The 14,652-nt window shown below is 45.2% G+C and overlaps 2 protein-coding genes across 7 annotated transcripts in view; both read left to right on the top strand.

Annotated features, from left to right (window-relative positions):
• The window catches only part of LOC119457973 (glycogen phosphorylase-like), a 63,244-nt gene extending 56,340 nt beyond the window's left edge, over positions 1-6,904 (top strand). For both annotated transcript variants that reach the window (XM_037719758.2, XM_037719759.2), the window contains exon 16: positions 5,251-6,904. In XM_037719758.2, the coding sequence (XP_037575686.1) occupies positions 5,251-5,485 (235 nt within the window). In that variant the 3' untranslated portion in view covers positions 5,486-6,904. The remainder of the gene's footprint in view (positions 1-5,250) is intronic.
• LOC119457972 (glycogen phosphorylase-like) overlaps positions 1-8,671 on the top strand; it is a 211,371-nt gene extending 202,700 nt beyond the window's left edge. The window contains exon 19 of one of the 5 annotated variants that reach the window (XR_007467814.1): positions 7,663-8,671. The gene's annotated coding sequence lies outside the window, so the exon portion shown is untranslated. The remainder of the gene's footprint in view (positions 1-7,662) is intronic. The other 4 variants (XR_007467813.1, XR_007467812.1, XR_007467811.1 and 1 more) reach the window with 4 other exon arrangements.
• The last annotated feature ends 5,981 nt before the right edge of the window (positions 8,672-14,652 follow it).

Below are 14,652 nucleotides of genomic sequence, written 5' to 3'. Positions count from 1 at the left end.
GTTTACCTGGGCAGGTTTTGTCTTTGGAGAAGGTTACGTGGTATTTGTTGATACTGTACTTACTGTTGTGGGCGTCATTTTCATTCATATTGTCCATGTGCTTTTTCAGCAACACGAGTGAACCAGACTGCGTCTGGAATGTGAAAGAAGAAGCAGAGAAGGGGGGAGAAGAAGAGGGGTCGGCCGAGAATAAGATTAAAATGGCGGACAACACCCGTCTTACCGAAGTTATGTCTTGTAGTTAGTTATTTTACTGCCCTCAGCCCCAGCCACCTTAAAGTTAACTTCAAGAAAAGCGAATTTTTCAAGAGAAAGTGGTGTTTCTCGGCAGGGTCTTCGATAGGTGTACTAAAAGCATGAAGCACGATTTTGTTGAGAGAATTTCAAAGCTGGTGAAACCGTACGATGTCCACTCACTCCGGGTGTTTCTAGGCCTTGCTGGACATTTCAGGTCCATCATAGAAGACTATGCGGTTAAGACCAGGTGTCTCACACATTTGATGCCAAAGGACGTGCCTTTCCAATAGGATCCGGAGTGTGAAAGGACCTATGGTGAACTACAGTGGAATCTCGATGATACGATCACGGCTAATATGAATTTCCGGATGACACAAATTTTTCTGAGGTCCCGGCCGTGCCCCATTACTTTGCAACGTGCTAGAGAACGGTTGTTACGAATCGATTTTCGACCCGCGTTGGTTAATACGAATAAATGCCGCCCCACCGACGGCCGCGAAAGAGAACAGCGCGCAGTCACTCGGGTTTTCCCTTTCTCTTTTGGTGCGGAGGCGCGTGCGCGGCGCCGGACAGCGCGGAAGCCGCGACTGGACGTGAGGAGTTTGAAGCGGTGGCGCATTTGTTGCTTTTCTTTTTGTCTCTTCGCTCGTTGCGGCGGCTGCGCTTCCCCACGCGCGGCCGCCGCAGCAAGTGAAGGTTCGTGCGGTCTGAGGGAACTTCAACGGAAACTGAGGGGCGTAAGCGCATACAAAGGTCAGAGCCGTGTGGAGATTGCTTTTAAGATACGGTGCGCGCGACACCACCGACAGCCGGCACAGGTGCAAAGTGCAAGAACGCATTAGTTGGCAGAGGAAGAGCCCCCCCCCCCGCTTTCTCCCTCCCGCGCTACCTTCCCGCTTTTTGCTCCTTTCGCGTGGGGAGATCGCGTCGCCAGTTAGCCTTGCGCTCGGTTGCAAGATACGCATTTGGAGCCGCAGCACAGCGTCGCCCCCCCTCCCTCCCATACCCTCACGGCCTTTCGCGCAACGAAAGTCGCGTTTGCTCTCCGCTGTGCGTTCGCTGTCCGTGAAAACACGCGTCCCCCGCGCGCTTGCGCGCTTTCACTCGCACATACGGCGCGCAGGTGACGACTTTATCGCCCTTGGACTCATGCTCCACGTCTCACGCTCCTCCTCCGCATCGCCCTCGTTGATCTCTTCTCCCATCGGTGGGCGCACCTCGTGCTCGCTACCGCCCTTGTCAGCGAGATTTTCCCGTGGAAGCCGCAGTTTCGTCTCACGCAGCTGCACTGTAAGCAGTATGCGTATACATGGAGTTCTATGGGAGGGTAAACGGGAGTCGTAAAAGGCCGCGTTGTAGCCAGTTCTGCATTATAAACGGTTACGTTATAAGTGATCTATACTGCAGATGCTTTTTACGTACGTGTGCCTGAGTGAGTTCCCCTCTCGACTCTTTAATTTAGCTAGTTTTAATTGTGTTTCGATGATACGAATTTTGGCTAATACGAATTTTTCCCGTGACCCCGTGAGATTCGTATCATCGAGATTCCACTGTAGTCGAACTGATATCGTCAGATCCCATCCTGCGCATACCAGACTTCTTGCCTTTCGCGCTCAATACGATGCATCGCACTATGCAATGAGCGAAGTTCTATATCAGAAGCCATCACAACAATCTGATCATCAAAAGAACCATACAGCTATACATTGAAGCCTGCTGAGGTCAATTATACTACCACAGAAAAAGAAGCACTTGCAGTTTTAAAAGCTTTACAATATTTTAGAACCTATCTAGAAGGTATGAAATTCACCCCTTTTACCTCATCAAGCTTTGACTGGGTTGAATTGTGAGGTGGGTTAATTACCTACAACAGTTTGATTTTGATGTATCACATCAGTCTGGTCCACTGCTGGCAGATGCGGACGCCATGTCTAAATTACTTGTCCACGAGACAAGCGAACACCCCCCCCAAAAAAAAAATCACGTCAGGTTGTGGGAAGGCGCCGAGGAAATGAAGTTTGTGGATGGAAAATATCTTGTGCCACCGACAATGGTTCCCAAGATACTTCAACTATACCACGACAGTCCAGAGTTGAGGGGACATGACGGCTTCTGGCACACTTACAACAAACTGCTGAAAAGGTTTACTTGGCCAAGTCTGAAGGACGACATCAGAAACTACATTCGCACGTGCCACCTATGTCAAGTGCACAAAGTGAAATTCAAGCAGGTGACAGATGTGATAATAACCCCAAAGCGTTCACACATCTCCTTTGAAGTCATCCACTTAAACTTTGCGGAACTTAAAAAACAAGGGAGAAGGCACGAGGAAAACTCAATCATTTTTACTCAGTATAGTCAAACCTCGATATAACGAACCTCGATTTAACGAAATTCGCGATGTAACAAACTATTTTTATTTCCCCATCTTAGTTCTATTGAATTGATGGAATCTCGATATAACAAAATTCTCGATATAACGAAGTTTTTTGCTGTAAGTACAACGTTATATCGAGGTTTGACTGTATCGACAAATGCACAAGAATGATCACGGCCAAGGCAGGAAAAGAAGACACCAACAGTGTCATTGCTCTTCTTCAAGCTGAATGCTTCCAAAATACAAAGATGATAGTGTGTGACAATGACCCTGCCTTTCGGAGCAAAAAGTTTGCCAACTAGACACGAGATCATGGGATTACAGTAAAATTTTGCTCAGCATACCATCCTGCAGCAAATGGTCTTGCTGAACGTGCTATAAGGCGTATCAAGCAATACATGAAAATGTGCCCAATATTCCCAGGTGTCTGGAAGTGCTGCCTTGAGGCTGCTACAAGACACCACAACCATTCGTACACAAGTGATTTAGGCTGCAGTCCTCTATTTGCCACCTCTGGAATTGTGCCTACTCTCGCTACAGATTGCCAACTGGGCATCCTCGAGAAGCTTACTCTTAGCGAAGTCAAGAAAAGCGAGAGTCACGAAGACGCCTACAGAAAGCACGTGAAGCAAGATGCAAAAAAGCGACATGCCAGATAAAGAACTGGAAGACAGCATCCTAGTCAGAAAAGGATTTGGAACTACCAACACTACGTTTTACGGACCCTTCCCTGTGGTTAAAACGGCATCACAGCATGGTGTATTGAAGACTATTTGGTACCTGGGAGCCACCGGTCAAACAACCAGAGTGTGCCTCATTTGGAAACGTGTTCAAATATTATACACCAGGAGGAATAAACAAAAGAAGCCGGTGGGGATGAAGCAGACTGCGTCTGGAATAGGAAAGAAGAGGAAGCAGAGAAGGTGGAGTAGAAGAGGGGTCGGCCGAGAGTAAGATTCAAATGCTGGACAACAACCGTATTACCGAAGTTATGTCTTGTAGTTAGTTAGTTTACCCGGACCACTACAACTAGCAGTGTGAAACTATACATGCTGGGAATGTGTATACAGTTGAACCACGTTACAATGAAGTCTCATACGTCACAAAAACACCTTCATATCTGATATTCGTTACGGGCGTACAGTCCATGCCTGTTGCAACAGATCTGCATACAACGTACTTTCGGATATAACAGACCAGCCTTCTCACTAAGTTCGGTCTGCATATATTATCAATGCAAAATATTCTGCCCGGCCATAATGGACTATTGGCTACAACAAACACATTTTTGGGCATATTTTGTCTAGATGGTGTAAATACAGCATACTTTGCTGCAGCAATGCATGCGTGCGGCATTGTACTGCATGCAACTATTTCCGACCGCTGGCAAAAATTTTCAAAAATGCACTTTTACACTAGCGGCAAGCTTCCCACAACGGCGTGCCACACAATGCCCCACGGGATGGAGTTTTCATGTCGACCACGTAAGCGGCCCATCACCACCCACCGCTGTCGGCTCAGTGCCGAGGGTGCCGCTAGACCTAACCAGCTTCAAAGCGACGGTACTTCAAAAACAACTTTCGACTATCATCAGATGCATTGCTTTGAGAATGCTTCATTCATCATCACATCAGTTCCCACAAAAAAAAAGAAAATAGGCCATTATTAGCTGCATTCAGACTGCAAGGCACGTGATACGATCGAGCCGTCTCGTATGCAGTGCAGGAATGGCTAGACGCAGGCTCCGAGTTGAACTTGCCTCACAACACAGCTCTCGTTCGTGCTGCAGATCTGACAGTGGTTGTCGCTTATTCCGAGAGATAAAATTGAGACATCGCTTTATTCTACTGGCCACTGTGTTGTTTGAAAAACAAACTGTTGCCGTTGTTTGTGTCATCGGCGGCGGCAGCGTGAATGGGCCAAAGTGACAGCATGGCAGCGCTGGCCGACCGGCTCCCCCGCCATTGTGCTGGCCAATAATCTTGCAGGTATATGGGTGTATATATGCTTCAGCGTCAGTAAACTGCCATTTGTGGCCAACCAGCTTATGGAAAATGGCAGACAAGAAGGCGATTACTGCATAAACCCATTTATCTACAGTTACTTATTTTCATTTCGATGTTCTTATCGTTTTTGCAATTGCCGACAGGTTAGACGGTGGCATATGCAATGTTACACCTTTTCATATCATACCGCGACCCTGATTTTGGATAGAAGGGGCTTCGGATATAACAGACCTTCTTTTCTCTATTACCACAGCCAGTTGTGGCAAGCATCAATTGTATATTTGTTACACGCTGATATTGATGAGAAGCATTCGTCACTTCATTATACCTGATAATTTGTTATATTCGTGTTCGTTAATGCAAAGTTTGACGGTATTTGTAATTTAAGCTTGCTTTGCAAAGTCACTAACCGTATGTAACATTTCGAAGCAGATTTTTGTGCTTTTTCTGTGTCATTTACACGCCTCCTGGTTTTGCACACACCTGACCACAATAAAGGGAACAGAGTTCACCACTTACATTTTGCAGCGTTCTCGCGGTGCATCGGCACACACATCGTAGATTCTTGCTAGTGCTGCAGCTCTCTTTTCTCTCACTCTCCCCATATTTGTGCTTGTACGCATCCATCAGGTTCTTCCTGCTGGCTGACTTCGAGTCGTACATGAAGTGCCAGGAGCGGGTGTCGGCCATGTACACGAACCAGGAGGAGTGGACCAAGATGGCGCTGCTCAACATCGCCTCGTCGGGCAAGTTCTCGAGCGACCGCACCATCTCCGAGTATGCCCGCGAGATCTGGGGCGTCGAGCCCTCCTGGGAGAAGATGCCCGCACCCCACGAGTCCAAGGGCGATGATGAGAAGAATTAAAAAAGACGGCGACCACATGTGGGACTTCGGCGAAAGAGGCCCTACTGCCTATCAGCCGCAAGCATGAGTTGCTGCTGCTGCTGCTGCTGCTTCTACCAACCAACAACCCACTGACATCCATGCTGAACTATCCAGCTATCTAGCCACCGCGGTTCTTAGTCCCTATAGGCCTTGATGCTCTGTACTGTAGAACTGAGAAAGACCCCCCCCAAAAAATCTAAAATGCTGGCTTCGTAAAGCAGTAGCCCCCACCGAAAAACTTCATTTTGTTGCTGTATTCCTAGCATTATTTGAACAAGACAGAGTTTCACCAGAAGCTGGAGACTTGAAGTGATCAACAGAGGACGAACAGTGACTGTCTCTGGAACCTACATTTCTTTCATCAGCGGGGTGGCCCTGATGAGGACAAGCAAGCCCCTTGTCGAAATGTTTGCTTCAGAGCCATCCCTTGTCTGTTGATCACTAGCGTGTGTTGGTGTCATCGATTTTGAAGCTGCCTTTTGAGAAGGTTGCATGCGATGTGAAAGTCTTACGGGATGCGAGAGAAAGTGCTGTAATGAAAGGATGCAAGTTGGAAGGATTAAATCGATGGCGTAATTTGAAGTCGTCCATGTAAGTGAAACTGCCTACATGGGAGCACTGTGTCATCTCTAGCCATTTGTTTGGCTTCAACAAGGGTTGCACTATGGCTCTACTTTAAGGATTACGGGAGAAAGGTTGTGCATGAAAGGGCTCAAGCTAATTTCGCTGAAGTTCTGCTATGTTGCGTTAGTTGTTCTATTGAATAATTTTCAGTCCCGTTAGAATGTTCAGAAATGACGCTCTAGCATCGGCATACTATGCATGAACAGCTCGTCGCTCTTCGGCATTATGGTGTGAGGCCCTAAAAGGGGCTTCAGGATAGGAAGTCAAGCAACACTGTTGGCAGACTGTTCTCTGAAGTTAGAACAGTCCACCCCTGTAGACCATAAACGAGGCACTGCTTTAGTGCGCAATGGCATTACTGTCGAATGCCCGATTAGAGAAGTAGTAATTGTAAGCTTTTATTGTATTTAGTATATAGCATAGTTTAGCTTGTTTGTACAAGCTGTTATCACAATCTTCAGTCGGTCTGAACCAACAAGAGTGCAGTGGTCAATACTATCGCTTAATGGTTGCTGGTTGGGGCAAGGGACATACATTGAATATTCAAAGTTTACAGAACTTAGACTTTAAACACATGAGAATGACTTGCGAGTTGAGAGAGCTAGTGGTCTGAATGAATGAAGCGTGCTGTAATTCATAAAAGGTTTGGTTGAAACAATAAGAGCATTTCTGTGTATATTGCCAAGTCGAATATGTGTGCGAGATTATTAATACGCAAAGTTTGCTCAGTGCCACCTACCGTAATATCCCGAGTCATCAACCATGCCCCTAAAACATGACCTATCCAAAAAAAAGAAAGAGAGAAGTTCTTGGTACTTTAAGGGCTAGAAAAGTCCCATCTTTCGAGTGTGCAGATATACCAGGCACAACTAATAATGGAAGTGTCATAAAAATTTGCCGGAGGCATCCTAGAATGCTTTGTTTGGCACCCGATCAAAAGTAATTGTATGAGATGCCATGACAAGTATAACATCATGCAAGAGAATTCGAACCTCCTTGGCTTTCTTAAAGCTGCATTTGCAGGAGCTTTGAACTAGTAACTGGCGACTTAGTCACTGGTTTTTGTAAGCGCCAGTGACTGGTATTTATTGCATAGGATTGCACGTGTGGCTGTGCAGAAAGCATGAAAAGGGAAAAAAAAATTTTGGGAAGTGGGCAACCTATCAAAGATGTGGGACTACTTGGGATATTTTGGTAGGCTTCATTTTTTTTTCTTTTTTGCACGATGTGCCTATATTGCAAGGTAGCAGCCACATTCTGCTTGTGATTCCCATTCACCGCAAGTGCAAAGTCACATTGATCATCACATTGATCATACGGTGCAGCTCTTGGCACTTGGAGAGGTGTGGCTAGTATTCGCAATTGTGGAGAGTTTAGTAGAGCGAGAAAAACCATACTTATTACGTTGATCAAATTACGTAAGCCCAGCACTCTTTCTGGGTTTTGGAATGTGATAGGGAACGTAAACTTAAGACAGTGACAGCGCAAGTGCTTAGGTGACATATTTCAATTTAAAACGAAATGCTTACCAGGTTGCATAGACTGCGTAACTTCACCATTCTTTCTGAATTTTGAAAAATTATCAGAAAGAGAGAACTTGTAAAGCTGTAACATCGAAAGTGCTTTGACTGGCTTTGAACTGCAAAACAATCCCGGTGTCTCTTACACTGGCACACACTCTGTGTTCTCCATGGTAAACACGGACAGCTTTCACGTCTTCAGACGCAAGCAGCAGCGAATGTTTTGGATTTGTGGGCTGTCGCCTATAGCCTCGGAGCTTTGAACTAGTCGGAACACCAGTCGTGCACACAGCTTTGGGAAAAGAGACCCACTGGCATCGGTTTCCCTACAAAATTGCACGTCCTCAATGGATGACGGATACCGAGTTATTGCCTCTGCCGTCTTGAAAGCATACTGTAAACTGCCCATATGTGATCCTAGTTGTCCGCCATTGTATTTGTAGAGAGGACTGTTTTTTATCACGCCTGCGAGCCCGTGACATCCAAGCAATTTACCCATTTTCTTTTTCCTTTGCCACTGGTGTTATTGAAGCTCTGTTATCGTCTTTTAGACAACTCACCTATTTTTTGTTGTTGATTTGACCTTTGTGTGGAGTGTTATGTGTTGCACGTCGTTCACATCCTTTATCTAGGTAACAATACATTTTTCAAGGTCTTTCACTGTAGTCTCCATATTGCCCTGAAACGGCTGAAGCTGTGCTCTTTGGCGCCGAGAGGACGGTCGCGGTTCCTGAATTGTTCCTCCCGATTTCCTGCCATGGCTCGGAACATCTAAATATATGCCAGGTGCTTTATTCTAATGCAGCCATGGCCAGAGACATTTCGGGTAAATAATGAATTTTAAAATTTTATCGGTGTTGTATTGGTGGAAGCATTGCAAACTGTTCCTGTTCAAGTTTGTGTTGTTGTTGTTGTGGTGTGCTGCAGTCATGTCGAATGTGGCAGTCGCACGAATGTCCACAGTAACGATTAAAGACGTGTTGAAACCTTGAATCAATAAAGCAGTTGTATATTCCTTGTCTAAGATGTGGTGCATAACTTTGGAAAGCTGTTGCAATGCTAACGTGTTAGGACGTGTTTATTTACAAGCCTTGCAGGCTCCAAAAATTGGGTACTATGTGAGGGGGGGGAGAAAACAAAGTGTTACAAAAGAAGCAATGGCTATATCCTTATACAAGATGGTTACCAGCTGGTTTACAAGTGGACAGTTATGGACATTAAAAAATACGCAGATCCAATGCACATTTTGGAATCAATGTGAAGCGAAGCTTTTGCGAAGTGGTTCATGAAATGCTATGAATTTGACCGTTTCATTTATGCGTATTTGTATAAAGAAAGCACATGAGCATGTGCTCTCACGCACCCGTATTACGCAATGTGACAGCTCTTGTATTGCCTTGTATTTCTTCATTTCTTATTTTAAATGTACCGCGTGCTACTTGGCCAATCCCTCATTGCGGATATGTGCCATAGTACAGTCAAACCTCAATACAAAGAACCTCGATTTAACGAAATTTGTGATGTAACGAGCTATTTTTATTTGCCTATCTTAGTTCTATTGAATTAACGAAACCTCGATATAACGAAGTTTTTCACTGTAAGTACAACTTCGTTATATCGAGGTTTGACTGTGTGGAAATAACACACGGCAATAACCTCAAAGAGGTAGTTGGCGTTGGCACGATGGAAGCATATGTGCGATTATAGTCTAATGGTTAGAGCACTGCATGGCTGTGCTGGGGTGGGCGAGGTTTGTGACACCAGCATTCGGCACGTAATTAAATTTTTTCAAGTGAGCCACTTTACAAGACAGCAGCAGAACTCAGGCCAGCAGCCGCTGTCATGAAACACTGGGAGGGCTTGCAAAAACAGCTTCGCTTTAAAACATGCAATAATTGTACAATAGCTAACGAGCACTAAGTTTACTAAGAGCACGAAGTTGACGAAAAGAGGCAGCTAAATACAAATAAAAGAATATTGTGAAAATACGGTAATTAACTCTGCTCAAAAGTTCACAGGGTCGACTATGTCCAAAATATCATTGGGTAAATTGCTCCACAGCTGAATGGCGAGAATGAAACGCTTTCGTGAGCCCAGAGTTTAAACTACGGTGGTTGTGTGAGCGGCATGAAGTACATGGTGGATGTGAAAGAAAGGGAGCTGTATATCGACTGTCTGCCAAAGACTTGAGATTTGGCAAGTATATAGAGAAAGTCTCGAAGCCTGTGTGGGTGACTAAACGTGTGCTTGTGGGCCAGGTACTAACATCACTGTGGAAATTTTGTCAGCCCACAGCCTAAGGAAACTATTAAACACTCTGTCGGAGTGTTTGTTGAGAAGGTGGCGCTCCCTGGTGTTGAAGTGGCGACAGGTGCCATCATACCCCAGATGTGATAGACATGGTAACGACGTGGCAGACGTGGGCTGTCAACCTTCCAGCCAATGTAACGGGGAAGTGGGTGGCGTATTGAGAATGGGATTGATAGAACAGAACAGTTTAGAACAGCAGTAGGGTGAGTGGCGCCGCTTTTCAAGTCGCAAAATGAGTAGTCACAAGGAAACATGGTAAAAGCATGCAGCACAGCTTACACAATCAACCACATTTGTTCTTCATGTTAAATCTCTGAAATAGTATTTAATTTTGAGTTCTCGTAAGAAAATGAGCAGTTTTACTCTGACTTTGGGCCGTTTCATTTTGCTTCAAATACAAGCTTCCATAGAACTCAAGAGCAGGAGAAAGAAATGTGTGCTGATATTCTAGTATGTGTGGTATTTTGTAAAAACAAAATGTGTATTCTAGTATGTGTGGTAGTTGTAAAAACATATTTCACAATCAGGGTCCTAGTTCTTCTGCCAACATGACTGCCTTCAGTGAGCTTTTTTTGGAAGCACAAGGATAGTAGAATGGAATCGATAATTCATTTCATTATAGGGTTAAAGGAAATCGGAAGAGCTACAGACTGCAGTTCGAGGAAATGCGTGGGGCCCCCAAAAGACATTCAGCAGGGTATTGCAGGGGACACAATTACTACGAGGTTATTTCATGGCAATTATGCAAAGTTATACCAATGCAATGAGCCGCAAAGGATAAAATGCAGCATATATTTTAGAAATGAAATAAAAACGGTTTAAACTAGCATAAGGACTCCTTGTAAAGAAGTATAGGAGTTGCATTAATGGAATTGCGAATGTGGTGGCATAGCAATTGCAGAAAAGTTTTTTGCAGGAACCATTGAAGATGATTGTCAAAGTGTAGCAAAGCTTATAAGGTTTTGTACCTTACTGCGCTTGTCTGTGTTTTGTTTAGCTGAGGCATCGTGTTCTATGGCTGCTGCACAGCAGCATCTCACTGTCTAGCACAGGTGGCAGGCACACAGCTGAGCATTAACATCGTTGTAAATGTGCTTCTTGCTTTTGTTGTGTTTAGTAGTGTTAGGAACACACAGCACCAGGTGCCACGGATCTGGGCCTGTCCCGAAGGCAGTACAATGTTGCATAACATGTCAAAACGGCTAGCTGCCATCAGTGAAGGAGCAGGCAAGGTCTCGCTGTTATAAGTAAATTGTTTCTGTGCAATGCATGTGCCTTGTCTTGTTGATTCATGATGGAGGGTGGGCATAAGTATTTCTGCTTTGGTTGCAATGGTTATTCTAGCTGGCATAAGGATGTAAGGTGCAAGTTGAATGCTTGAATGTTTGTGAGGGCACATTTGTGAAGACTTGTAACGCACTTAATTGCTTTCGATTGTATGATTTTGTCTTGGAACGCATTTTCTGGCGAGAAAAATTTCCTCCAAGGTCACCATTACTTTCTCGCGATGTACTATAGTACTACCACGATTTGAATTATTGCCATAATGCAAAGAAAATATCTCCCATTTTGCTGTGTGCACATCAAAGGCTTAATTGTCTGCAGCAGACGACAAAGCTCATTTATTGTTGCATCTTTCTCCTATATTTGCGATAGTCAAGATGTGCACAGGTGCAGCGCTTCACTTGCACAACATTGAAGTCGTATGTGTGGCACCGTGCACACATGACATGAGCGTTCAGAAAGTGCAGCCAAATCGAAAACGCCTTAGGATTTTTTTTCCTCAACCACGGTCCTCAGCTGTTTTACTGCAGCAATAGTTGGAGCTCGAAACTGGGTTTGCTAGCTATGCCCCTCTGTCCTTTCAATTATTCCATTGTCGTCGTCAGGCCACCTAGCCCATGAAAAGGAGACATGAAAGATTGTGCTCTTCAGCTAATGGAGATCAAACTCTTGTGACAGCGGCAATGTTCAGTTGGGAACCGGGCATGCTAGCCACTGAACTATATATAGCATAACATTCGCACTTGGCAAACTGAGTGGCATGTTGTGCACCATACAGACTCTTTTGTGCACATAATTTCGGAAACCCGAGCAAGCAATACCATAGAATGAGGACAACAATGCGTGCATTGCAGAGCTGTTCAGACTGCTGCTATCGCATTAAATTAATTCAGAGCTCGAACCCACAAATTCTTTGCCAGTGCAGCACAGCTTCCAGCTCCTGGCTGTGCAACGGACTGCAAGAAAACTTTACAGGCAAAATTTGCAGATTTTTGCACCCGACAGTAGATGTGCTCCGAATTTTTCTTGTTTCATTGCCTAACGAGAGGGTGTTTTAGCGGTTCACTGACACTGTAGAGAAAATGTTTCCGTGAGGAGCACTGCAAATGAGGATAGACATGGGATTGTTTTTTCACCACCATATTGGTAGTGCCACTTATTGCAGAAGTGGCCCATTAGAATAAGGAACAGTATGAATACAAGTGGGGAGAATACATGTATTCGTGCCCGACTCTTTAAATTTTAGGAATTTTGAATAGGCATTGGAAGACTGGCTGCTTTCCACAGGTTGGCTACAAAAGCCAAGTAATATGAGCCTAAGCCCATATTCAAATGCAGTATATTTCCGTTAATTCGACTTCAGTTAATCCGATCTTTTGGTTAATTCAATGCCGATTGATGGTCACTACCGGCACCCACGCATTTTTATGGGCCTGAGCTTTCATTATTTCTATTCTAAAATTGGCCTTTGCCGGATAATTCAAACTTGATCATGCACCCACGTGACCCCTATAGCAACTCCTTTAGTGACGGCATGTCTCGGCGGAGCTTAAGGGACACTGAACTCATTGAAGACATGTGATCTCTAGTTGAAAACGCCTATTTCCGGCCTGCCCTAGGAACATTTTCAAGCAATGGTAGCTCACAATGTCTGATTGCAGTATTTACCTGATTCTAATGGGTGCCTTTTCTTTTTTCCAAGAAAGTTCGTCCAAAAATTGCCTCTGCGGAGCAATCAGATGTGAAACTGAAACCGCGTTCACGACGTTTGTATGCTTTACCACATAACACGGCTATATTGCGGCGAGACTTGGTTTAGGAAACCGGCCGCCCTTATTGCGCAACATGTGACCATTTTTATTTCTAAAAAAAAAAGAACAGGTGCACGTTAGCTTTCTACTTTGGACACCGAAAGCGGACATGCGTTTGATTTGGGGGCATGTTAGAATCGGGCAAATACTGCTGCCAAATGAATCGGCGATATCTTTGGCCGTTTTAGATGCAAAGCAGCTTATGGCGGGGGCTTTGTTCGTCCCTCCCGCGGCGTCCCACACCCCCACAGCGCATGCGCATCCCCTCTCTCTCCTCTCCTACGCTCCCCCCTTTCTCTCCTCTAGGAATCCTCTAAGGAGCGGCGCCCTCGTCCCACACCCCCACAGTGCATGCGCGCCCCTTCCCCCTCTCTTTCCTCTCCTACGCTCCCCTCCTTTCTCTCCTCTAGGAATACGGAGCGGCGCGCACGACAGGTGGTGCGACAGCTGCATACTCCCCTGGGGGCACCACGGTAATTCCGCGGTATGAAAATGACAGCGCGCGCGCGCCTCATTCTCTCTCCTGTGCAGCGCCGCGATGAGTGCTCGGGCCGCTGCCGCGAAACCATCACCTGCTCAAGCTAACCATCTCCCCGCTGCTTCGCATCCACACATGGTTCCCTTTAGAGGGAGATGGAGTAATTTTTTTTCTTAATCTTGTTTAATTCGACCCGCCGGATAATTTGATAAACTTTGCCAGCCCTGTCATGGTTGAATTAATGGAAGTCAAATATTTTTTTTTTTCACATGGTGCCACCCACGATTGATCATCCTATATATATATTTTTTCTATTCGAACAGCTTGCCCTGCAGCATGTATACTTATGTGGGTATCAAAGTGAAAGTGCGCGGGCCCTCTTCGTGTAAGTATTGAAGCAACGGCTTATACAAGTTATTGTCCATTAGGCATTGTGTATAAATGTCGGTTTTGTCAGTCCATGGGTTATCTTGGCATCTTCCGTCGCGTAACCCTCGTTCCTGAGTGAAGTCGCAGCACACGGTGAGAGTCCGCTGTTGATGCTGGAGCTCACAATTAAGGGAGCCTTCAGGTGTTGGACTTCAGGCCCAGGTGTGACGGAAGGTGTAAGGGCTACCTCAGCCCAAAGTCTCAGAAAAGAGACTTCCTCCACTTTAAAGATTAATGAGGAAGGAAGCAGGCACACGGTCTAATTAACACATTCACTGCGGCAGCACGTCTTGAAGTCCAGATTCCTGTGTTTGATGACACACCAATGGATCACTTGTCACATTTCTATGGTGTGTCCTCAAGGTGCAGAAAGATTAAACCACAACTAGACGAAATACAAACAATAACTTTTCATTTCCGTCGATTTCTATCAAAGATGTTGCTTGTGCCACTGCAGGAAAGCCCTGCACAACTGCACTGGGGGAATAACTGCCATGACCCATGTCGCAGTGAATGTGTTAACACTTTAACCCTCAAATTAATTCTGAAAAAAAAGTACTAAAATTCCCAGATTTGGTACGTTTATTCTAATATATATATATATAATCTAATCTTTAAGGCTGGACGCGGCAAGCAGAGAGAGTGTTTATGTTGGCAGTGAAGCTTGCCTCCTCAAATCATGGGTTCACA

Source organism: Dermacentor silvarum, chromosome 7 (genome assembly GCF_013339745.2).
Source record: "Dermacentor silvarum isolate Dsil-2018 chromosome 7, BIME_Dsil_1.4, whole genome shotgun sequence".
NCBI classification, from domain to species: Eukaryota; Metazoa; Arthropoda; class Arachnida; order Ixodida; family Ixodidae; genus Dermacentor; species Dermacentor silvarum.
This window is presented reverse-complemented; position numbering and strand designations above follow the sequence as displayed.